The sequence below is a fragment of the Oryctolagus cuniculus genome, chromosome 8 (genome assembly GCF_051225735.1).
Source record: "Oryctolagus cuniculus isolate XC-2025 breed Fujian yellow rabbit chromosome 8, ASM5122573v1, whole genome shotgun sequence".
Taxonomy (NCBI): Eukaryota; Metazoa; Chordata; class Mammalia; order Lagomorpha; family Leporidae; genus Oryctolagus; species Oryctolagus cuniculus.
In genome coordinates this window covers 8885617-8912495 of record NC_142874.1, presented here as the reverse complement: position 1 = coordinate 8912495, position 26879 = coordinate 8885617, and the positions used below count along the sequence as shown (strand labels likewise).

The window sequence follows — 26879 nt, the reverse complement described above, 5'->3', positions numbered from 1 at the left end:
TTCTTTTTTCTAATTATTTTCCATAAGATTTGCCAACTTAATTTTCTAGACTTCCTATTAAATTTTCATTTAAAAATAGGTTTTTAGATTCTAATAACTTTTTAACTTTTAGTAGATGTTTTCTTATTTTTATTTCACCACTATTTCTTATTTCTGTGGGGATGTATGTACATTACAGGTTTCTTCTGTTTTGTTTGTGCAATGTTTTGTCCCTGGAAAGTCTCTTTCCATATTGTTTCCATCAGTTTATTTTGGTCTTCTCTCTTCTGTGTTAGAATATTTACTCAGTTGTCCAGTTATTGTTGGTTTTCTTTCTTACAAAAATAAAAAGAAAATATTTGTTTGAAAGGTGGAATTACAGAGAAAGACAGAAAAACAAAGAGAGAGATCTTCGATCTGCTGGTTCACTCCCAAAGGGCCACAATGACTGGGGCCGAAGCCAGGTGTCAGGAGATTTATTTTTGCCTCCTATATGGGTGCAGGGGCCCAGGTATTTGGGCCATCTTCCACTGCTTTCCCAGGTTCATTAACAAGGAGCTGTATTAGAAGTGAAGGAGCTAGGACTCAAACCATTGCCCATGCTATCATTACACTTGGCAGTCCAACCTGTTTTGCTACAACAATGTCCTTTATTGTTGGTTTTCTGTTCTTGATTAAGAGAGGGATATTAAAAAGCTGACATGGAATTTCTGAGTTCTGGGTAAAGTTTTTCAGCTGTAAACATCATGTGAGTGACATGAGTAGATTACTTTTAGGTAACTCCCATATTCATTTTAAATAGTATCCATAGAAAAGTCTTTGAATCGTCTGCCCAGCAGTCGTAACAATGACTGATACCAACATTCTAGTGGGCTGTTAGGGTGGAATGCACCAGGCTTCCAGGAGAAAAGACTGCTGTTCTCTGCAATCAGCATTGAACACTCTTCAGTTTCCATGGGGGCTTTGCTCCAAGTCTGGAGAATTCTAGCACCTGCCAGGGTTGCACCAGGGAGAGGATTTAGTAATTGAATGACTTCTTATGGAGCTTCTGGGGGAATCTTTGCAGTAAATAGGTTTTCAGTTTTACCTATCCCAAAGTTGGGACTCAGCTTTCTCGGGACTGCATTGAGTCCCTACTATTATTATGTTTGCAAGCTTTCAATACTTTAGATGCAAAAGCTCTTCTTCTGGTTATTTTCATCCTTGTGTAAATATTTGAAAATGTTTCATTTTTCATGGTTCTGAAGAGATTAAGAAAGGAGAATAGTGATGTTCATGTCTTCAGTGTACCACAGTGAAACAGAAGCACACTGAAAAGGAAATCACATTTATGATAGTGTATACACATATGCATGCATATTTATGCTATGTGTATTATGTATATGTAAATGTTACAGTACTTCAAAGAGTTTGTGAAAGGAAGGAGTTAAAAGATATCCTGATTTTGTTGAAAATGTTTTGAAATACATGCCTAGGTTTTTCATAATATGCCTTTTTGATATGTAAAAGAAATCATCTCCTTTTTTCATGGAAAATATGCATTAGCTTTTAATTCCATTTTTTGAAGATTTATTTATTTGAGAGGCAGAATTACAGAGATGGAAAGACAGAGAGAAAGGTCTTCCATATGCTGGTTCACTCACCAAATGATTGCAACTGCTGGAGCTGGGCTGATCTGAATCCAGGAACCTGGAGCTTCTTCTGGGTCTCCCACGTGGGTTCAGGGGTCCAAGCATTTGGATCAACTTCCACTGCTTTCCCAGGCCATTAGCAGAGAGCTGAATTGGAAGTGGAGCAGCCAGTACCGCCGCAGGTGGAGGATTAACCTACTACACCACAGCGCTGGCCCCTAATTCTACTTTTTCATGAACTTTTTTACTTATATAAGATGAACAAATATCATGTATTTCATATATACAGATGTAAGAGCTTAATCAAACCCCTTTTCTGACACTCCCTCCCACTCATGCTACCACCCTCCCTCCTCATTCCTTTCTTATTTTTTCATTTGATTTTTACAATGACACATATTCAGCTTATTTTATAATCTCAAGTTTAATCCTCAGTTCAATAAAGAATTCAATAAATCTCAAAATATCAATTTCACATATGTCACTCACTCTTTTTGTACTCTGTATATTGGTTACCGCATATCAAGGAGAATATGATATTTGTCTTTTGTGGATGGGCTTATTTCACTAAGCATAATAGTATCCAGTTGCATCCATTTTTGTGGCAAAAGATGGGATTTCATATTTTTTTATGGCTGAGTGATGCTAACTATCCTGTAGTATGTCTTGAAATCTGGTATTGTGGTGCCCCCCCTTACGTTTTTGTTGTTTAAGATTGCTTTAGTTATTAAGGGTCTCTTGTGTTTCCAAATGAATGTAACATCATTTTTTTCTAGATCAAAGATGAATGTCATTGATACTTTGATTGGGATCACATTGAACCTGTAAGTTGCTTTGGGTAGTACAGACATTGTGATGATACTGATTCTTTCAATCCTTGAACATGGATATTTTTACATTTTTTGGTGTAGTCTTCTACTTCTTTCTTTAATGTTTTGTAATTTTCATTGTAAAGTCTTTCACCTCCTTGGTTATATTGATTCCAAGGTATTTAAAATTTTATTTTTTGGTAGCATTTTGAATGGCACTGAACTTACAAGTTTTATCTCAGCTATGCCATTAGCTGTTAAAGATTATTGATTTTTGTGTGGTGATTTTGTATCTTGCAACTTTATAAGTTTCAGTAGTCTCATGGAGTCTTTTGGTTTCCCTGTACATAGATCATGTAATCTGCAAATAGAGATAGTTTGACTTCCTCCTTTCCGTTTATATCACTTTTCTTTCTTTTCTTTTCTTTTTTTTTTTTTTTTCACAGTGACTCTGGCCAAAGCTTCCAGAATTATATTGAACAACAATGCTAATGGTGGTTGTCCTTATCTGGTTCTGAATCTTAGTGGAAGTGCTTCCAACTTTTGATGCTGCATTTGAATTTGTCATCTATTGCCTTGATTGTGTTAAGGAAAGCTTCTTCTGTACTCGATTTGCTTATGGTTTTTGTCATCAAAGAATGTTGTATTTTATCAAATTCTTTTCTTTGCATCTATTGAAAAAATCATATGGTTTTTATTCTTCAGTAGGTTCATATGATGTCTCACATTTATTGATTTCTATATCTTGAACCATATCTGTATACCAGGAATAAATCCCACTTGGTCTACATGAATGATCTTTCTGCTGTGTTGTTGGAATTGATTATCTAGTATTTTTTGAAGGTTTTCGTATCTATGTTCATCTGGGATGTTAGTCGATAGCTCTCGCTCTTTGTTAACTCTTTTTCTTGTTTTGGAATTAAGATGATGCTGGCCTCATAGAAGGAGTTTGGGAGAATTTCCTCCCTGTCAGTTGTTCTGAATAGTTTGAGAAGAACTGAAGTTAGTTGTTCTTTGAAAGTCTAGCAATGAAACCATCCAATATTGGGTTTTTCTATGTTGGGAGGGTCTTTATTACTGATTCAGTCTCAGTCTGGGTTATTGGCCTATTAAGGTTTTGTATGTCTTTATGACTCAATTTTGGCAGATTGTATTTGTTCAGAAATCTATCCATTTATTCTATATTTGCCAATTTGTTGGCATGTAGTTGGTAGTAATTCCTAATGATTCTTTTTATTTCTGTGGCATCAGTTATAACATCTCTTTTTCCATCTCTGAGTTTATTAATCACCCCTCCCCCTTTTTGGAGACAATGGTGTGTTGATTTTGTTTATTTTTTCAAAAAAAAAAAAAACAGCTCTTCATATCGCTGATCTTTTGAATATATTTTTTCAGTTTTATTTATTTATTTTCTAATTCTATTTATTTATTTATTTCCTCTAGTAATTTTGGGTTGGGTTCTTGTTTTTTTTTTTTAGGTCTTTGAGATAATTTAGATTATCTAGGAGCTTAGATAATTTATTTGTTGCCTTTCCCATTTATTGAAATAGGCACTAATTGCTATAAATTTCCCTGTTAACACTGCTTTTGCTGTATACCATAAGTTTTCATATGTTCCATTGTCATATTTATTTGTTTTCAGGAATTTTTTGATTACCCTTTTGACTTCTTCTATGAGACACTGTTCATTTGGGAATGAGTTGTTCATTCTCCGTGTGTTTGCCTATTTTCTAAAGGGTCTTAAGTTGTTAATTTCCAGTTTCATTCCACTGTAGTCAGAAAAGACACATGGCATGGCTTCAGATTTTTTTTGTTTATTGAGACTAGCATATGATCTAACCTAGAGATAGTTCCATGCACTGATGAAAAGAATGTAGATGTGTGATGAAATGTACTATAGGTATCAATTAGGTTCATTTGGTACATGGTATAGATTAGGTCTGATGTTTCTTTGTTGATTTTTTGTCTAGTTGATCAGTCCATTGATGAAAGTAGAGTTTTGAAGTCCCCCATTATTTTTGTACTATAGTCTGTGTCTGCCTTTAGATACAAAACATTTGTTTTAAATAGCCATGCTTCCAGGCAGGGGTCCAATTCCTGTTGAATTGATCCCTTAATCATAGCAAAGTGCCTGTCTTTGTCTCTTTTAACAGTTTTTGTGTTAAAGTTTGTATTACCTTATATTATAGTGGCTACCCCTGCCCTTTTTTGTTGTTGTTGTTTTTTGTTAGCATGGGATGTCTTTTGTCCATTCTTTCTCTTTCAGTCTGTGTGAATCTGTTGGTGAGACGTGTTTCTTGCAGCCAGCCAACAGAAGCGTCTTGTTTTTTAATCCATTCAACCAGGCTGTATGTTTTAGTTGGAGAATTGAGGCCATTTATATTCAAGTTTACTATAGAAAAGTAATGACTTAGTCTTGCCATTTTTCCATAAATATTCCTTTTATTTGCTTGGATTTCCTTTGTATTTTTACTAGGAGACTTTATACCTACATATTCTTTCATAAAGATGATATCTTTCTGTGTCTGTGTGTAGCAAATCCTTAAGTATATAATGTATAAGGCTGGACGAATAATGCCAAATCTTTTGATTTCTGTTTGTTTTGTAATATCTTTATTTCAACTTTATTAATTAATGAAATCTTTGTTGGGTACATTATTCTGGGTTGACATGTCTTTTTTTTTTTTCTTTTAGGACTTGGACTGTGTCTCTTCATTCTCTCCTAGTCTGTAGGGTTTCTGATGATAAGTCAGTTATGCATCTAATTAGAGATCCTCAGAAATTAATCTGACATTTCTCTCATGTACATTTTAGAAACTTGTCTTTATGGTTCTTAACTTTTGCAAAATACCAAGAGGCATAGAAATTAAGTAATCAATATCTAAATCTGTTATTCATGGAAGGAGCTATATGTTGGGTAAAGGTAGTTCCTGTTTTGTGTTTCTTTTAGCTTTTTTTTTTCCTTTTGTCTACTTGTTGTTTGTGTTCCTAATGAAAAAACCCAGGAAAGTTCTGAAAACTTCACAAAAACTATTTGTGAATGTTGCGAAAATTTATCTCACTGATATTATCAGTTAGACCATTGGGATATTTGTTATTTTGGCCAATTTTATGAAACTTGAATTAGAGAAACCGGAACAGGACAAAAAAGATGGAGTCAGTACAATGGAAATGTGTGCAAAGTGCAGCGGGATAAACAGCAGCTTGAACGTATCTCTGTGCTTCTCTAGAAGAGGTCCATGGACAGTCTTTCCATGGTGGCCAACCTTCAATCACCTCCGATTGTTGATTAAAGAGATATCTGTAGCTATGTGGCACTAGATGTCTATTAGAATTTTCATGTCATAGGTGCAGTCAGTGACTACCAGTGTTCTGATATGTATGAGGACGAACAGTGAGAAGCAGGTGGAGATGAGGCAGGATAGGGCTAAGTTTTCACAAAGATGCCATGATGGTTGGAATTCTTGGACACTCACTTTTGAAGAAAGGGAATTTTGCCTCATTGATGTTGTGTAGTTAAGAACAATAATAAATTGGACACAAATATTCTTTGGAAATCAAAGCTGACAGAAATAGTCCAAGTTTTGTTTTCTTACAACCTTAGTGCTCTCAGTGTTCTCTTTTCTTTTTTTAATTTTTTTGACAGGCAGAGTGGACAGTGAGAGAGAGAGACAGAGAGAAAGGTCTTCCTTTACCAATGGTTCACCCTCCAATGGCTGCTGCGGCCGGTGTGCTGTGGCCAGCGCACCATGCTGATCTGAAGCCAGGAGCCAGGTGCTTCTCCAGGCCTCCCATGCGGGTGCAGGGCCCAAGCACTTGGGCCATCCTCCACTGCACTCCCGGGCCACAGCAGAGAGCTGGCCTGGAAGAGGGGAAACCGGACAGAATCTGGCGCCCCGACCGGGACTAGAACCCGGTGTGCTGGCGCCGCAGGTGGAGGATTAGCCTAGTGAGCCGCAGCGCTGGCCAGTGTTCTCTTTTCTGACCACTTACAAATGCCCTGTTTGGACAGCTATTTGGTTTAAGGGTTAAGATGTGATTTGGGACACCTGCCTTTTGTACTGGAGTGTCTAGGTTTGAGTCCTGGCTCCTCTCCTGACTCCACTGCTAATGTTCATTCTGGGAGGCAGCAGGGTATACCTTAGGTACATGGGTCTGTGCCCACTGTGTGGGATACCAGGGTTCAGTACCTGTACTGAGGCTTTGAACTAGGCCGGCCCTGGCCTGTGCTAAGTGGGATGTGAATCAGTAATTGGGACATCATTCTGTCTTCTTCTTCTCTGTCTGCCTTTCAAATAAATAAGCAAAAGTTTGAAAATTCCCAGCAAAACTAGAGGTGCTGTGCCAGGTAGACTCATTTAATAGTACCTGGAGGGGTTTCAGTTCCATTGTGCCACAGTTTACAATGTGGACAAGATATTTCTTACAATCAACTCAATATGGCTAGAAGATCCAAAGTAAATTGAAGGTCAAATATCATTTAAAAGCATTTTACACATAATGAATAGATTCTGCAATATCAGGATGCAAAAACTGTAGAATCAAATGTGATAGAATTTGTGGTCAAATCTGGGAAACTAAAATTTTAGTATTATTTAATGAGTTTTAAATAGCACCTAAATTTTATAATGACTCATTTGTTAATTGTCTACTTTTTTGGTTCATTCTTAGAATTCAATACAGTATCATCAGCTATGATACTACTATTAATAATAGACATGGATATTGCACTTATCTGACAGACACAAATTGAGGGTTATATATGTATATTAATTTATAATAACTCTGTGAGACATTTCTGTTGATATATCCATTTTACAGATGAGAACAGAAAACCAATAATAAAGAAAAATAAAATTCCAAGATTACATAGTTAGTGGCTGATGGAACCAGATTTCAAACTCAGATAACTGGACACCAGGTCAGATATTCCTAATACAAGTGAGCCTATAAAGTTTTTTATCCATTTCCCTGGATAAACTTTCTTTGAAGTCCAAGATGCCGTATTTTCCACTTCCGTGTGTGTGTGTGTGTGTGTATATATATACATATATATATACATACACACATGTATGTTCTGGTTTAAATCCCAGAAACAATCATGTAATGGACAATATTACCAGCAGTCATGTGTTTGAGACCTGGCTCCGTCACCTGCAAATGGTGTGACCTAAGACATGCTAAGTAACTACTTGGGACTAGTTTCTTTGTTATTTGTAAACTAGGAAGCCATATTCACGTATAGGCTTGTTACAAAAATTAAATGAGGTAAGATGTTAAGGGTAATGCTTTACTTACTATACATAAATGCTAGTAATTATTAAAAGGAGCCACATTTGGAGATAGATTTTCCCTACTCTTCTCTACTTCAGAGCTATCTGTCAAAGATCCAGCAAACTAAATATGCTGTCTTGATGTGGTTTCCCTGTAGTAATCAGAAATAAGTTAAATAAATGTAGAAGATTCTTCAAGCCTTCTATATTGGGCCAATTGAGAAAATTGGCTTATCAATTTAGGGGATTATCATAGTGAAACCATTCATAAGGATAACATACAAAATATTCCAAGAACTCAATCTAGGTCTCCACGATGGGTGACAGGGACTCAAGTACTTGAGCCCTCACCTGCTGCTTCCTAGAATAGGCGTTAGCAAAGAGTTGGAATTGGGATTGGAGCCAGGACTCAAACTCAGTGATGAGGGCATCTGAAGCAGTGTCTTAAGCACTGTGCCAAATGCCTGCCCCCAATTGTGTTTTGTAAGTCCTGATCAAATCTGACTTCTATTAGGAAGCCTTATTATTTTCTCTCAAAATGAATGTCCCGGCCGGCGCCGCGGCTCACTAGGCTAATCCTCCGCCTTGCGGCGCCGGCACACCAGGTTCTAGTCCCGGTTGGGGCGCCGGATTCTGTCCCGGTTGCCCCTCTTCCAGGCCAGCTCTCTGCTGTGGCCAGGGAGTGCAGTGGAGGATGGCCCAAGTGCTTGGGCCCTGCACCCCATGGGAGACCAGGAAAAGCACCTGGCTCCTGGCTCCTGCCTTCGGATCAGCGTGGTGCGCCGGCCGCGGCGGCCATTGGAGGGTGAACCAACAGCAAAGGAAGACCCTTCTCTCTGTCTCTCTCTCTCTGTCCACTCTGCCTGTCAAAAAAAAAAAAAAATGAATGTCTCCCTTCTCTAAAAATGTGTATTACTGTGTATCTCTCTGCGACGGGGCCACCATCCTGAAGCTGCTGGAGGTGGAGCATCCCGCAGCCAAAGTGCTCTGTGAGCTGGCCGACCTGCAGGATAAGGAAGTTGGAGAGGGAACCGCCTCCATGATCATCATTGCAGCAGAACTGCTAAAGAACGCAGACGAGCTGGTCAAGCAGAAAATTCACCCCACTTCAGTTATTAGTGGCTACCGGCTTGCTTGCAAGGAAGTAGTGCGCTATATCAGTGAAAACCTGATTATTAACACGGATGAACTCGGGAGAGATTGCCTGATGAATGCTGCGAAGACATCAATGTCTTCCAAAATCATCGGAATAAATGGAGATTTCTTCTCTAATTTGGTGGAAGATGCTGTGCTTGCTGTTAAATATACAGACGTACGAGGCCAGCCTCGCTACCCAGTCAACTCCATCAATATTCTGAAAGCCCACGGGAGAAGCCAGACCGAGAGCATGCTTGTCAGTGGCTATGCTCTCAACTGTGTGGTGGGATCTCAGGGCATGCCCAAGAGAATAGTTCATGCAAAAATTGCTTGCCTAGACTTCAGCCTGCAAAAAACAAAAATGAAGCTTGGTGTGCAGGTGGTCATTACAGACCCTGAAAATTGGACCAAGTTAGACAGAGAGAATCAGATATGACCAAGGAAAGAATTCAGAAGATCTTGGCCACTGGTGCCGGTGTCATCCTCACCACCGGCGGCATTGATGATTTGTGTCTCAAGTATTTTGTGGACGCTGGTGCGATGGCAGTTAGGAGAGTTTTAAAGGGGGGTTTTAAGCGAATCGCTAAAGCTTCTGGAGCAAGTATTCTGTCAACCCTGGCCAACTTGGAAAGTGAAGAGACTTTTGAAGCTGTGATGTTGGGACAAGCAGAGGAGGTGGTGCAGGAGAGAATCTGTGATGATGAGCTGATCTTAATCACAAACACTAAGGCTGGTACGTCTGCATCCATCATCCTGCGCGGTGCCAACGGCTTCATGTGTGACAAGATGGAGCGCTCTCTGCATGCTGCTCTCTGAGTGGTGAAGAGAGTTCTGGAGTCAAAGTCTGTGGCTCCAGGTGGGGGCCCTGTCGAGGCAGCGCTGTCCATGTACCTTGAGAACTAGTCCACCAGCATGGGCTCCCAGGAGCAGCTGGCTATTGCAGAGTCCCAGGGTCGCTCCTCGTGATCCCTAGCACGCTGGCCGTGAATGCTGCCTGGGACTCCACAGATCTGGTTGCAAAGTTGAGAGCTTTTCACAGTGAGGCTCAGGTGAACCCAGAACGGAAAAATCTAAAATGGATTGGCCTTGCTCTGATCAATGGCAAGCCTCGAGACAACAAGCAGGCAGGGGTGTTTGAACCAACCATAGTGAAATAGAGTCTGAAGTTTGCCACAGAGGCTGCAATCACCATTCTCCGGATTGATGACCTCATTAAGTGACGTCCAGAAACTAAAGATGACAAGCATGGAGGCTACGAAGATGCTGTTCACTCTGGAGCCCTTGATGACTGATGGGATGTCTCCTTTATTTATAACAATGTTAGATGCAATTGTCTTGTACCTCAGAAATTACACATTAAAGTACAGTGAGTTGTCAAAAATATATTTATATTTAATATGTATTTTATATATTTATTATATATTATTATAGTTATATTTATATATTATATATTTATGATTTAGCCATTTCTTATCCTTAAAGTAAAGGGCTCTGTGGGCCACAGACATAGCATGTATCTTAGTATCCTTTTCAAGGCTATGGTAATGACCTTTCTTCAGAGACTTTTATAACATGACCCCTACAGGCTCCAGAAACAGGATGGACAGAGACAAGATACGCAATGAGAAAGAAGTGCAGTGGGTTCTGGGCCTCGGGAACCTGAAAGGCATAATCAAAAAACTTCTGAAAAGCAGCAGCACAGTTTTTTCTGTCTGCTGAGTAAGGAGAAGTGCAGGCCGTGCACACTTTCCTCTGAGCGGAAACCTAACCATGCAACATCGTGGACTAGACAGTAACATACAGGGCTATCATCTAAGCGTATTATGGAGGTATTAGAATATGTCTAGAGAAGATTATCATAACAAATGCAAACATCTATAAAATATAATGTGTTGAGATATTTTACAGTATTTTTCCTGTATAACTTATAAAGAGTTTATCAAAGGTTTAAATGTGACCAAAAAACCATAATGGCAAGAACATCAAAATACTTGGAAGCCTAAGAAAACAACTCAGGTAAACAGGTAGATTGATAAATTAATTTATAGAAATAACTGAAAAAAAAATTGAGCTTCCGTTCAGTGATGAGTTAAAAATATTGTGAATGAATGAAGAGTTCAAATACTCAGAAGTCAAAAGTATGGTATAGTTAAAAAATAAAATTGGATTATCATAAAAATATATCATAGTAAGAAAGGGATAAGGGACAAATCAAGGTAGTTGTAGAGCTACGAAAGAGATGAGTCAAAGTGGTACAAAGACTATATGGAGTGTTAAAATATAGAGGCATATATTATAGATAATTCCAATTTTTGTTAGTATAATTATTTTCATATTGTTGAAATTATATTTATGCCATGAATTTTCAGGTGTATGTAAGACACAGAAAAGTATCAGAACTTATTTTAAAAAGCATATAACAGTATAAAAAAGAATTAAAGATCTTGAAAGTTGTGGACTTCAGTTTCCATGCATAGTGTAGACAGAACGAGAATTTGCTATTTTTATTTATTAAATTCCTATCACAATAGATTGACATTTCACTGGAAAATAATTGTTGGACTTAAAGTACTAAAACAATGTACCAAAAGAGAATTTGAAAACCTTTTCCTCGTTTAAACAGCTTGTACCCTGTACTTGGTACCCATTCTATAGTGCTTTATTTTGAATTGTCTGTGCTTTTTATTCATTCAAATCCTTCCCCACACTTTATAAGTAGAGCCTTTATTCTAATAATTGCATAATATTACTTTTTCACTTTTAAATTTGAATAGACTAGTTTTACAGAAAAATAATGCAACTTTGTGGGTTTTGGTACAAGTTAAATATACTTTAACTATACCATTGGTCATGTCATTTCAATTCAAGTCAATTATTTATGTCCTTTCACTAAAAATGACGATTTTAAAATGTCATTGCTCTTAGCAAATGACCTTTTTCCCACAGTGTGAACAGAAAAGTTTATCTCCTACTACAAGAGAGCCTATAACAGGGAGTTTAAAACCATGCACTTTGGAGTCACAGATACCTGATTTTAGAATCAAATCTCAGGTTCTCTGTAATTCAAAAACTTAATATTTCTGACCAACAGTTTATTCATCTGAAAATATGAAATACGATTTTGATTATATTAAATTAAATAACTTATATATACCATATTAAATGCTCAATAAATATTTAATATAATAATATAAGCATTATTATAGAAGACTATTAAAGCAATTGGTCAAAAATTCCCTCAACAGCTCCTAATGATATTCACAAAAGTATCTTTATTTATAACCACTCTTAACTCCTTTTGTTCTGCACAAAGCTGTCCTCTTTGCCTCCTGTCTTTCCAACTCATACTATGGTCCTCTATAACTTGATCTTACAGCTCTATTTGTTCTGATTCACACTGTTTACAACTAGACCATGGTAGTAACTTTCTATCATATGTTATTTTACTGCCCTCCATTTAGATTCCTTTTTTTTAAAGATTTATTTGTTTATTTGAAAGGTAGAGTTACAGAGGCAGAGAGAGAGGGGGGGGGAGAGAGAGAGAGAGAGAGAGAGAGAGAGAGAGAGAGAGAGAAAGCCAAAGAAAGAGAGATCTTCTATCTGCTGGTTCACTCCCCAAATGGCTGCAATGACCGCAGCTGGGCCAGTCTGAAGCCAGGAGCCTTGAGCTTCTTTTGGGTCTCACATGTGGGTACAGGGGCTCGAGGACTTGGACCAAATTCTGCTGCTTTCCCAGGCCATAGCAGAGAGCTGCATCAAAAGTGGAGCAGCCTGGACTTGAACTGGCATCCATATGGGATGCCAGCCCTGCTGGTGGCGGCTTTACCCACTATGCCACAGCACCAGCCCCTGCACTTAGATTCCTTAAAACTGCTAAATACCAGTTCCTACTGAGTCAATAACACATCCTTGACCTACCGTGAAGGCTGCCTATTATCAATCTAAACTTAATTCTCTAACAACATCTAACAGTCTCAACCATAATTTCTGTACTTTGACAGCATCATCTCAACCTGCTCATATGTCCATAGCTTTCTTTTAATATCCTACTATGTGGGGTGGACATTTTCCCTAGCAATTAAGATGCCACTTACGACTAATGTAACTCATCAGAATATCTGGGTTCATGCCTGGTTTGCTCCTGACGCTAGATTCCTGCTAATGCAGGCTTGTAAGATGGAGGTGACGACTCACGTTTCCTGCCACCCACCTGGGAAGTCCAGGGTTGGGTTCCAGGCTCCTTGCTCCAACCTTGCCCAGCCCCAGATGTTTCAAGCACGTAAGGACATGAACCAGTGGCTGGGAACAAACTCTCTCTCTCTCTCTCTCTCTCTGTCCTCCTTCCACCCCATCGCTCATATAAATATTTTTAATGATCATACTATGCAAGTGTTCTTCTCATGTCCGTTCCGGCTCTAGAATGCTTTCTGGCACCTCTCTCTTAGACTGGGTTACATGACCTTCCTCTAGGTGCTGATATAGTTCTTTCCAACGTGATGTCTGTTATTTTGCCTTTTGCCTTTATCTATGTAAAGCAATGAGTTGACTTTATTTTTCCTATTTATGGAAGGGATGAAAGAGCATGGATAACCAAAAAAGTGCCTGCAATTATTCCCAACACCTAAGCTAGGGGAATTGAGAGGATTCAGGGGATAAACAGAGTATTTGGAGAATTATATATGAGATGGATTTAAACCAGAGCTGCTGGAGGCTGGATGGAGGTGGAGGACTGAAGGAAATGAGTTTATTAGAGTAGAAAGAGTGTTTTGCATAGTAATTTTTTCTAAATACCCAAAGAATTTGAGTAAAAATGTGACTGGGTCAGAATTGATTTAGTAATGAGTACTGTGTTCTGAACCTGAGAAAAATCTACTTAGTTTCCATGCCTTACTATTGCGGAGTATGCTAGCTATCATTGTCCAAAACCCTCACCAGAGAAAGAGGCTCACGAAGGACTGAGATTAAAATCTTAAACTTTATTCATAAAAGAGCATTGCCTCTGATATGACAGCAGGTTGATATGGAGGATCAGGGAGCTGTCTGTTTAGGGGGAGTAGAGGATATATCAGAATTATCTGTACTTTCCACTCAATTTGGCTCTAAAACTTAAACTGCTGCCCCAAAATTGAATTAATTAAAATAGTGAATATTTAGACATTTAAAAATCCCTTCTCCTAACAAAAAAAGAATTTCTTAAAATAAATTAAGTGTATTTTTAAATTTTTATGTTTAATTGCTTTCAAAAATTTTATTTTCTTCATGAAAGTATAGTACTTTCAGTAAACTGTCTTTACTTTTCGTTTAATAAACTGGGATCAATTTTGTCTCAGTAAAGTTGGAAAATATTAAACTAGTTAAAAAGTAACTTACTGAAGTGGGTTTTAAAATTAAAACTAAGGATGGGATTTGTGGCACAGAGATACGCCACTACATGGGATGGCCATATTCCATATCTGGCTGCCTGGGTTCAGTTGCCACTTCCATTTCTGATCCAGCATCCTGCTAATCTGCTCCCTGGAAGGGAACAGATGATGGCCAAGGGTACTTAGTTCTCTGCCACCCACATGGGAGACACACATAGAGTTCATAGCTCCTGATTTCAGCCTGGTCCAGCCCTGCTGTTGTGGGCATTTGGGGAGTGAACCGGTGGAAGAAAATCTCTAAGTCTTTTCCTCTCTCTGTCACTCTGCCTTTCAAATAAATAAAAATAAATAAACTTAAAAGTGTAAAAATAAATAAACACTTTAAAAAACAAAATATATTTTTCTAGTAGTGAAATTTGTAACAGAAATTACTAAACCTTGCTTTTCCTTCCAATTATCTATTAGCCATCTGCCTAGCCACCTAACAATCAGAATTATAAGAAATTTGAAACTTACATGGTCAACTCTACCCTTCTATTACAATGCGTGACCATTATTTTAAACAAGTTATATTGTTCTTTTATCATATTTAAGAAAAATTATTTTTTTTCTCATTCATTACCTGGATAAACATAGTTCATAGAGGAGTATGGCAGCTAAATGCAAAAGAAAGTACATTTTTCTCAATGTCATTCAAATATTTTACTGATTTTGAAAGATTTATTTATTTATTTAAAAAGCAGAGTTACAGAGAGAGGGCGAAAGGCAGAGAGAGAGAGAGAGAGAGATCTATCTTCCAGCTTCTGGTTTACTCCCCAGATGGCTGCAGTAGCCAGACTAGGCCAAGCTGAAGCCAGGAGTCAGGAGCTTCAACCAGGCCTCCCATGACAGGGCAGGGTTCCAACTACTGGGCCAACTTCCAATGCTTTCCTAGGTGCATTACCAGGAAACTGGATTGGAATTAGAGCATGCAGTCCTTGAACCGGTATCCATAGGAGATACTGGTGCTGCAGGCAGCAACTTAGCCCGCTGAGCCACAGCACCAGCCCCTAATGTCTTTTTTAAAACATTTTAGACATTATGTTTCTTTTCATAATCACAAACATTATCCACCTAGCAGAAGGCCTTAGTTGCCATAAATTCACATATGGTCTATCTGTCTGTGCATGTCTCTATTTGCTGACCTATTTATAATATCAAGGTCTTTCTTAATGCTAAGGGGACTATTATAGTCTGAGATTTCTTTGGCTTCCTACTCTTTCCCATTATCCAAATAAAGCATTTTTTATTTTTTTTTTGCCAGTTGAAGTGTATCAGCTTAAGTATTATTCTATTCTCAACGTGATAATGATATAAAGATAAAAAGAGAAAATATGGTTTTTGATAGGATTTGGGAAGAGTAAAATAAATAATTAAGATAAAATATTGGAAGGAGTTTTGAGATAATAAATCAAACAATTCTGTGTTCTTTCAGACTTATGATTAAGGACTCTAAATAAGAAATAAATGTTAATAAAGGAAATGGAATAGCTAACTGCCTTGTCTGATTAGTTTATCCTGTGTGTGTCTATTGAGATATTTTACTATATCTCATAAAAATACAAATGCTTCATTTCATACCAAAATTTTAAAAATAAATTATAAAAAGAAATATGTATTGTCATATTAATTACTGATCTCATAATCATGTAACTTATTGAAATTACATATCAATGTCTTCTCCACAGGCAATCATTCATTAGTATTAAACGTAATCCATAATATGAATGGATTCAATTTAGCTGAATCCTTGGCTCACTCTCTCTTTCTCTTTCTCTCTCTCCCGCTCCCCATCTTTCTGTCTCTCTCTCTTTTTTCTTTCAATTATGCTTTTTTGATATTTATCTCTTTTTCATTTTAATACATTACACAATTATATTAAGGTGCTTGAAGAACTGCAATGGATTATCTAAGATAGTGAAAAAAGTTTCAAGTGCACTAAAGTACATGTTATGTGACTATTCTAATGGATTGTTGTTCTGTTGGGGCACACTGGGCAAGCTTTCCATCAGGCAGCCTTGTTTTGACCAACTTCTCAAAGCAGCAGCAGGAAGTATGTCTCTGGATCTTTAAGGGCGTGGAAAGATCTCACTGTGCTCAGTCTTCTGGGCATTCCAGTGTTTACCTCAGCAGCCACTTGCCACAAAGTTTATGAGGACGGAATACATTTTCTGAGAATTTATAGTGTGCTCCAGGAAACTGTATTTTGGATTTACTGAAGAGCTTCACAGTTTTTCCATATGCGAATAGAACAATGTCACCGAGACATCATGCTTAATTCTAACCAGAATATGTCAGTTATAGCCCTCGCTTTTCTGCCTACTCCCTCCCTCCCTTCCTTCCTTCCTACCCCCACTCCTTCCTTACTTTATTCTCTCCTTCCTTTCTCCCTTCCTTCTTCCTCCCTTTCATCTCTCTCTCTCTCTCTCTCTCTTTTGCTTTCTTTGCAACTGAAAGGAATTCTTATATAGTGATTGCTTTTAAAAAATTCAAAGGTATTATTTGGCAAAACCCGTGCTTCAACACTCCCATAAACATGTTTCCAGTTGTTATAATAAAACTGGAGTTGTCAAAGATATTTATTCAAATAAGTGTAAGTGAATATATTCCATGTGCAATACATGATAATACATAAAAATAATACACATATTAAGCACATATCTACCCTATCCATGCACTTTCAGCGTGTCATCCTACATAACACTTTCAGCAACCATATGGTATTTTTTTATTATTATCATCTCCACTTTATTTATTCACTTAAATAATATTGAGTTCTAGTATGTTGTAGTTAGGGAAACTGAAGCTTAGTAATTTTTAAATCACTTGCCCAAAATCACACTTGTAATAAAAATGCAAAAAATGACTCATTTTAAAGACTGTATTATAACTATTACTATGAAACAAATGAAAATACAAAGTCAGGAGAAAAAGAGAAATTTAAAAAATCAAAATCAAAATGACTTTTAATTCTGTATGTTGGAAGCCAATTATAGAATATGTAAATGTTACTTAAAAGTTATGAGTTTTGCTTAATGCAGGTGAACTAGAAATATTGGTCACTCCTATGAAACTTTACTGAATATATTTCGTGGACATTAGCTTTCATTGTAACTATGTTTTGTTTAGTGCAAATATTTTCAAATACAACCACATTTTTTCATAATATGGTTTTTCTCTGTGCATTTTGAAGATCTCTTCTATATACTTGTTTTAATAGCTTATTTTTGTTTTAACTGATTCATAAGAATGAAATTATATATGGAATGTTATGATATAATGTTTCAACACATGTACATAAAGTTAAAGTCAGAGCAAACATTAATCCTTTCTGCTAGCTTTTCTAAAAAAATACACAGTATATTATTATTAGCTATAAGTGACCTCATTGTGCACTAGAACAGCAGAAATTCTTTGTTCTATATTAAAATCTATTCTAAATTATATCAACTCTATTAAGTACATGCATGATAAAAAGTATCATAGATGGATTTATAGGTAGATAATTAGATAGAGGCAGGTGGAGATGTTGATATTGGTATGCCTCCCTGAAGAGAATGACATAGTAATTGAGAATATGAAAAGACCACCATAGAACAATGTAGAATGATTTTGCTTTATGACTTTGTGTATGTAGTCTTGATATTCCAGCCTTGTTTTACAGCAGTTCTCTGAAGGAATAGAAATTATAAAATGATGTACTTCTTAAGTATATTGCCAATTTGAGGGGAGGGATGCTATTTTAACAAGGTTTAAGACAGCAGGACTTAAGTTATTGATTAAAATTCATTTATTGTGTTATATGATTGAATATATGCAAAAGAAATCTTGGACATACTGATCAGATTAGTTTGATTGAATCTCAGCGGAAGCTTAGTTAAGCATTACTCATGGATAAACACTGCCAGCAAGGATGTGTTCATTATTAATTTACATACTATGAGCTTTAATTTCTTTCATTGTAGCAGCTGCATGCAACACATCTAGCTAGTGTAAAATAGTTTATCAGCTTTTAGACATTTTGTATTTTTATATCTAAGGTGGAGTGCAGGCTTTAAGGAGAGCATTGATGAGATTATGGGAAATTTACCACCTCAGATAAGACGAATCTTGTTGACATTTATGTAAAATGTGTGTTGTACAAAAATTATCAATGTATTTCAAAACTACTGTTGCTCCAAAATAAATGTATCTTTTAACTCAAATTTTCCAAAAATCATTTGAAGTATCCTTGTATACTAGATATGTCTACATGTTATAACAAATCATTTCCCCCAAGGCAGAAAAATTCAGTTGATTCAAAGCACTACCTAAATTTGTGAGTTGTGAGTGAAATGTAGAATGGACTCGTTCTTTAGTAATAAAAAATAATAAAATAATCTTTTGATAAATCTTAACTGATTATTTGGTAGTCATAAAATATCAAATTATGTAACATTATTATGTAAACTAAATTGCTGTATAATAAGGAGAGCCTGATTGTGGACTGTATATGCATTGATTGGATAATCTGCATAAATGCTGGTACAACAATTAGGAAATATTTTTCTTCATTCATATTAGTTATTATATAATAATTATAATTTATATAATTTTGGACTCCAGTGTTTTCATTTTTAACAGAAAACAATTACACAAATTAAATATGAGTGTTTATGTTAGCAAAGGAGGATTCATGCATTTGTCAACATTTATAATGGAAAGAGGCTCAGAATAGCTCTGCCCAATAGTTTGAGCAATGAACAATGAACACATAGGGCTGCAGGTGGATTTTTGCCTTACTGAGACATTGCATGATAAAGCATTTACTCTATTTGTAAATAGGTATCGTCTGATCAGCTAGATGCCTGTGTTAGGTGGAAGCTCAGCTGTTTGTGATTGACTGAAACCCTGCTATTTGTTATACACACACACACACACACTCACACATATTTCTAAATTTGGTTTGATTTATTTGTGTTCAAAGTTAGGTTGCAATTTCTTGGTTACAGACTCAAAGCCAGGGCACAGCCTCAGGCTAATGGCCGCCTTCTTATTTTCTACACTGAACATTAAAACCAATAATGGTAAAGTAGAAAAATTTGTCCAGTAGCATATCAATCTAGCTAATCAATTGTGCTTATTTTCCTATATCTTTTCCTAATATCTTACAAATGCTTTCATTATTTTATGTTTTTGATCTTAATATTAACCTCTTATCTTTCATTTAAAATCATTTCATAATTAATTACATAATTTTTTTGGTTTATATTTATTTATTTGAGAGGTAAAGTTACAGGGAGAGGGAGAGTCAGAGACAAAGATCTGCCATCCTTTGGTTCACTCCCCAAATGACCGTGATGGCCAGAGCTGAGCTGATTAGGAGCCAGGAGCCTCTTCCAGGACTCCCACACAAGGCAGGGACCCAAGCACTTTGGCCATCTTCCACTGCTTTCTGAGTTCATAAGCAGAGAGCTGGATTGGTAGAGGAGCAGCTGGAACAGGAACCAGTGCCCATTTGGTATGCCGGTGCTGAAGGAGGAGGCTTAGCTTACTTTGCTTGAGCTTTGGCCCCATAATCTTTTCCTTACTATTCTGCTTACTTTAATCATAAACTAATATCTCATTGTATCAGAGGCCCTAAAATATCATCCTGGAGAAAGCGGTACAGCATCAACTGGGATCATTCATGAAAAACGTGTTAGGGTTAATGCCAGATATCCTGAATCGGAAATTCTTAGAGTGAGCAGAGGCAGTGTTTAACCAGCTTCACTTTGACTTACCAATCCTCCCCAAGTTCAAGAACTATTGCATTGCATATATTTTTTAAAAGTTATTGAGTATGTTAAAAAGCTCCAATCAGTTATTTAAAAATAATGTAGCACTGGGAAAATAGGTCAATAAAGTGATTTTTCATTTTTGTTTTTAATTTTATAGACCGTTTTCTCTATAATTGGATTGTAGCAGTAAAGAATGCAAATATTAACAATTGTTGTCAAAAAATTGTTCCAATTTCCACTATCAGAAAAAATGTATATTTTTAAATTGCACCATTGACAGTGTTGGTCTTTTTGTATAATTTTAATTTTATTAATTCAAATTCCATTTGGAAATGCATGAGTAAATATGAAGACAAATTTAATAATAAAATTAATTGTTTACCTAGAAACCTTTTATTTAAGGTATACAAACTTCATGCATTTCAGGTTTACAAATTTATGAACATAGTGATCCTTCTTACCCTATCCTCCCTCATGCCTTCCCTCCCACCCTTCTTCCTCCTACTCTTCTATTCCCATTCTTAGTTTTTTTTTTACAAAGATCTATTTTAAATTAACTTTATACACATAAGATTAACCCTACACTAAGTAAAGTGTTCAACAAATAAATGAAAAAAAAAAAACTGTTCGTCAATTTCAGTTCTACAGATTACCTTTTAGGTACTTTATTAGCTACCACAGATCAGGGAGAACATATGGTATTTGTCTTTGTGGAACTGGCTCATTTCACTAAGTATGGTGGTTTCCAGTAGCATCCATTTCGTTGCAAACAATAGGATTTCATTTTTTTTATCATTGTGTAGTATTCCATTGTGTGCATATACCTTAATTTCTTTATGCAGTCTTCAGTTGATGGACATCTGGATTGATTCCATGTCTTAGCTATTGTGAGTTGAATTGTAATAGACATGGGGGTACAGATAACTCTTTCATATACTGATTTCATTTCCCTTGGTAAATTCTCAGGAGTGGGATGGCTGGGGCATATGGTAGGTCTATATTCAGATTTCTGAGGTAGCTCCATACTGTCTTCCATAGTGGCTGTACCAGTTTACATTCTCACTAGAGTACCTTTTCCCCCACATTCTCACTAGCATTTGTTTAATTTTTAAAATAGTTTTCATTCACATATTGATGTCATTTGAATGTTTCTGAAGAGATAATAATAACTAATATCTAAATGAGATTTTTTAAATGCCAAGCCCTTTAATCTTGGTAATTCTCTGAAGATATAATATATTATCCCCATTTTGCAGGTGAATAAACTGAGGTACAGGTTTGTTAGATGCCTAAAGCTTGCGAGTCATTGGAGAGAATTTAACCTGTGGATTAGCAGCTATGTGTTTAATTGCTGTGATGCCATTATGTTGAGATATGTTTTAATGCCTTAAGCATCACACTTCTCTGAGAAGAGACAGGAGACTCCAAGAACAGGGAGAGATGGGAGGAATGTTGAGTCTTAAAAAATCCATCATTTTGGATTCTTTTTTGAGTTCTGATGCAATTCTCTCCTCTACTGAAATAACACAGATATCTGATTATACTGCAATTGTGTTAGAACACATTTTTCATTTGGTCCTTTGAAATGCCTAGGTTATTTGGACATATGAATCAAATGATTGTCTATTTTTCATCTACAGGGTTTCTAATTCAGGATGTCCCTTTTGGATCTTGTGAAAATAAGTACTGTGGCTTGGGAAGACACTGTCTGATGAGCAGAGAGACAGGCCAAGCTGAGTGCACCTGCATGGACGTTTGCAAACGACACTATAAACCTGTGTGTGGGTCTGATGGAGAATTCTATGAAAACCACTGTGAAGTTCACAGAGCCGCTTGTCTGAAACAACAAAAGATTACCATTGTTCACAACGAAGACTGTTTCTTTAAAGGTAAATGCAGGTTGAACCTAATGTGTCTTCCTGCCCCAGTTTTTTTCCTATTCTCAACTAGCGTTTTCCAGTTTAAACTCTAGCATTATTTGGTAACAGCAAGTGCTTGAAAAAGGAAAAGGAAAATAAAGTGTGCTTAATTGTGGCAGTAAGCAGCAATATATGGAAATTTACATGAATGAATTCCAATATTCAGTTTTGAGAATAAACCTGGCCAAACTAGGACTCAAAATTTAATATAGCTTTCAGCATTGTACCATATGGCTTCCAAGTCCTGGATGCAGGGTGGCCAATTCAATCTGTTAGGCCAAATCCTCCTAAAAGCACCTGGAGAGGAGCTGAGGGACCAGCGAGTGCCAGACCCGCTGTGATAACATCTCATTTCTTCCTGATTGAAAATGATGGTTTCAGTTTACACAGAGTAATTCAGATTACATAGAGCCTGTAGTGGCACACTGAAACAACTACGAAGAACTCATGGTAAACACAATAATGTATCTGAAATGACAATTGTTTAACATTTGAAAATATTAGTATTTTCTTGCAGGTTCTTGAATTTGTTGATTTTTGTGGAAAGTAGTGCCAAATCAGTAATTTGAAACAGAATTTTAGCACATTACATAAATAAAGTATTGAATGGCTTTAACATCGTTCATTATGCACTGGTAATGCTTTAGAAATATTTGCTTGTTAATTGTCATAATTAAATATGTAAAACTTCCATCATTCTAATGTCATTGATCAACCTGATTTGCGGTCTTTTTCTGGTTCCAAGTCTCAGTTGCTCAGAGTGACTCTGAAGTATGTTTTCTCTTCAAAACATGTTTGACAGTTTCATTCTTAAATGTATGACTGCATTATGCTTGTACACGTTCACTTACCTAATAAGTTAAAGACAAGATTTGGAAGTTAGCTTTTATTCAAAATTAATAGAATAAAGTATTGTTTGTTATTTAAAAATAATACACAGAGGTTCTCAAATTATGTAAGATACAATGATCTGTACTCTTTATGGCTACCAGAATCCCTTCACATAATAGAAGAAAGATAATAAGAATAGTTTACTTACAATGAATGGTGCATTATGGATACCTTAAAATTATGGTCAGATAATGCTTTGTTACTATAGTTCGTTCAGTGAAATATTTGCAGATATTTTGGTTTTAGGATGGATTTATTACCCTTTTCTATCAAATCTAGTTTATAAATAGTTGAAGTTTGTTCTCTTAACAATGTCATAGAATACCTTTCTGTCACTCTGACCTGATGTATACATTAGAAATTAATACTACTGCACTGATATAATAAAAAGGTAAATAATATGTGATGTATAACTATATAAATATATTAATTTAGAGTGGTAGTATAAAGCTGAGGTTTTGTTCACTGGATACCCAGAAATTGATTTTTTAGAACTACATATTAAATATCCTGTGGGCAAATAATCTGTGTTTAGTGGCTGATGTTTAGGCTTAGTGCCACTCTAGAAAAGTCTTCATGGGATAGATAAGATAGATTATCTTCCTTACCAGTGGGCATCATTAAAAAATGCTTCGGTAGATTTTCTCTTTCATGATCCTACTAGGAATTTTTGTTACATTTCTGCTTGCTTCAAAATATTTTCTCATCATCCATACAATTGAAATGTATATAATATCTGAGTTATTTAGTACGTGTTAGCAAGTTTCCCAGGTTTCAGAAATTGTGGATTTTTTTTTCATTTTTTTGGTGTTTTGCCTAACATCTAACTTAGAAAATGACATAATTTCGGCAGAGAAAGTGTAAACAATAGGCAATGAAACAATTTGCCTGTCATGTAGGTGCTCATTTGGCCAGGTTGATGGAAAGAGTCTATACAGCTGAAGGCCTGACATTGTTGTGATGGCTAAAGTGAATCTGGTGATTGTGAATTGCATTTTTGTGTGGAACTTCACCATGTTATATTGTTTTCCATAATGTTCCAGTAGAAGAAAAACAATCAAGTTCATGTTCAAGAATGACAAATTCTGATATCAAAATTTATATATATTATATATACACGTTTATGTACTTATTTGGAAGTTAGAGAGTCAGAGAGAGAGAGAGAGAGAGATCTTCCATCCACTGAATCATGTCCCAAATGACCACAAGGGCAGGGACTGGGCCAGACTAAGCCAGGAGCCAGGAGTTCATCCAGGTCTTTCACATGGTTGACGGGGCCCCAAAGACTTGGGCCATCTTCCATTGCTTTTCCCAGGCCATTAACAGGTAGCTGGGTCATAAGTGGAAGTGGAACAGCTGGGAGCCCAGCCTGTGCCCATATGGGACGCTGGCATCACAGGCAACAGCTTTACCTGCTAAGACACAACACAGCTCCCCTCCCCCCAATTATATATTTTTAAATAGCAAAGCCAAACAACTTAAAAAAAAAAAAAAAAGAAAGAAAGAAAGAAAGGAAAAGGCATTTACTTCTTTTAGAATAACAAAAGGGGGTTGTGTGAGCCTTAGAATTGGGTCAACAAATCAGAACCTATTTGCCAAACCTACTTTTTCTTAATGGCTTATTTTATTTGAAACACAGAGAGACAGAGAGGGGAGAGAGAGAGAGAGGAAGAAATCTTCCATCCTCTATTTTACTTCCTAAACTCTTGCAATGGTTGGGGACTGGGCCAGACCTAAGCCAGCAGCCAGGAACTCTCTCAGGGTCTCCCACATGAGTGGCAGGGGCCCAAGTATTTGGGCCATTTTCTGCTGCTTTTCCAGCTGCATTAGCAGGGAGATGGGTCAGAATCAGAGCGTCTGGGACTCGAACGCGTGCTCTGATATGGGATGCGGGGATTGCATCCTGCTGCACCACAACACTAGCCCCAGTCCTACTTTTTAGGTCACAATCCGCTTTTTCTAAAGTGAAGTTTTAACGGGATGTAACCGCAACCAGTTGTTTAGTGCTTTTGTACTCTAAAAAGAGAGCTGAGTAGTTACAGCAGAGACCTCATGGCACTCAAACTCTACTATTTTTTATTTCATTCAAAAGAAAAGTTTTCTGACTCCTTCCTTGAAAGGTTACTGGTGCTTTAAAATTTATTTTTAAAACTATTAACAAGTCTTTACTATTCTGTATCTAATTGACTATCATGAAGAACGTAGAGATCTAATGGTCCCTCCCACCCACAAAATGATTCCACCAGGAATCATTTTGTTCATACGATTAGAATCCATGAAAAAGCATCTATGTCTATATATCTAAATTGAAATACTTATAAATATCTACACCTATCATCTTTTTACCTCTGTTAAATATTGAAATGCCTCTGTAGTAATCGCAGCACTTAGTTTCACTGGCTTTGCTATGCACACGTGAATTTACCAAGAAGCTTTTGAGAGACTGGTATTTTGTGGAACAATAGATTTAATAATATACTTTTGAATATAACGTTTCTCTAATGAATTTCCAGTCACATTTGATAATGAAATGACTGGCTGTAATTAGATGTGGGATAGCCTATCCTTTATTTACTGTCATCAAATATTTTTAATGTTAGTCAGCAGAATATGAAATGTTCTGTTTTTATGTAACTCGTAGCTGTTCACTTTTGTGATACGATATCTTGGCCTTTAAGCTATTTACTCCAAAGAGGGTTTTCTAGCTGCTGCAATTCACACCATCACTTAGAGCAAGTACAATTCCTGCTCACCCTGACTGACACCAGGTCACTCCGCCATACAAAACAGAATTACATATAAGCTGGAGGAAGAAACTCTAGACATAACTGATAACAAAATGTAGGAAATTAAACCTTTTATGAGAAAGTCAATTGAACAGAAACCCTTTTGCCATTTGCTGTGCTGAGAATAAAACTGTCATAAAATCAAATGTTCTGTGCACTTAAACATGCATCACAAACAAAAACAACTTGGGAAATGTGGTTGTACAGCTACCTGTGAACCATTTCAGTGGTACCTGGTGTTTTTCTGTTATTCTTTTTTTAGCATAATCGTAAGTGAAATTCATATCTTTTTTCTTAAATTAATTAATGTCTTTAATCTGATTTTTTAAAAGAGACTTGTGGAACTTAAACTAGAAAGCAGGACTTTTGATTATATTTTAAATTATGCTACTTATTATTGACATATACTTTTATTTATTTATCCATTTATAAGGATTCATTAATTTATCTGAAACAGTTACAGAGAGGCAGAGGCAGAGAGAGAGAGAGAGAATGGAAGAGAGAGGTGTTTCATCCACTGGTTCACTCCCCAGGTGGCCTCAATGGCCAGAGCTGGGCAGATCCAAAGCCAGGAGCCAGGAGCTTTTTCTGGGTTTCCCACTCGGGTGCAGGGGCTCAAGCACTTGTGCCATCTTCCATTGCTTTCCCAGGCCATAGCAGAGAGCTGGATCAGAAGAGGAGCAGCCGGGACTTGAACTGGGTCCCATATGGGATGCCAGCACTGCAGGTCGTGGCTTTACCTGCTAAGTCACAACGCTGGCCCTGACGTAAACTTTTAAGTCGCTTTCTTTTTCTTTCCCAAGAAAGAACACCTTTTAAAAGCTTCTATTTTATATTTATATAGCCTATTTTTCATTATTTCATTACAAGAAAAACAGCAGTGTGGATAAATATATGTAAATGTTGAAAATCAATACCCAAATTTTTGTTTGGCCATTTGTTGTTGTTTTTTAATCTAGTCAGCATTAACCAATAGAAAGTGCAGAATGATAGTAAAATTTGTAACTTGGAAATTTTAAATGTAGATTAACTTTTTCAAGGCCAAAGTATACTATGAATATCCAGTCCCTCTTAATTAAATTAGTGCCTACCATCACAGCCAATTTTATTAATCAAATTTAGTGACATAAAGTGCATTAAGTTGTGTTTCATTTTTAAAGTTAGTTTTTATTTTAATATTTATTGATAGTTTTCAATTGTTTTTCTCCATAACAAAGTATTAAATACAGAATTCTATATATTGTCTAAGACATTCCAGGAATCGTTAAGTATTTATATGCATACATTCATCAT

General features: G+C 36.5%; 1 protein-coding gene and 1 pseudogene across 5 annotated transcripts in view; both read left to right on the top strand.

Moving 5' to 3' along the window:
• Positions 1–26879, top strand: part of FSTL5 (follistatin like 5) — an 845021-nt gene that overhangs the window by 262845 nt on the left and 555297 nt on the right. For all 5 annotated transcript variants that reach the window (XM_051831719.3, XM_051831717.3, XM_051831718.3 and 2 more), the window contains exon 4: positions 21631–21879. In XM_051831719.3, the coding sequence (XP_051687679.3) occupies positions 21631–21879 (249 nt within the window). The remainder of the gene's footprint in view (positions 1–21630; positions 21880–26879) is intronic.
• Positions 8895–10121, top strand: LOC149124817 (T-complex protein 1 subunit alpha pseudogene; annotated as a pseudogene).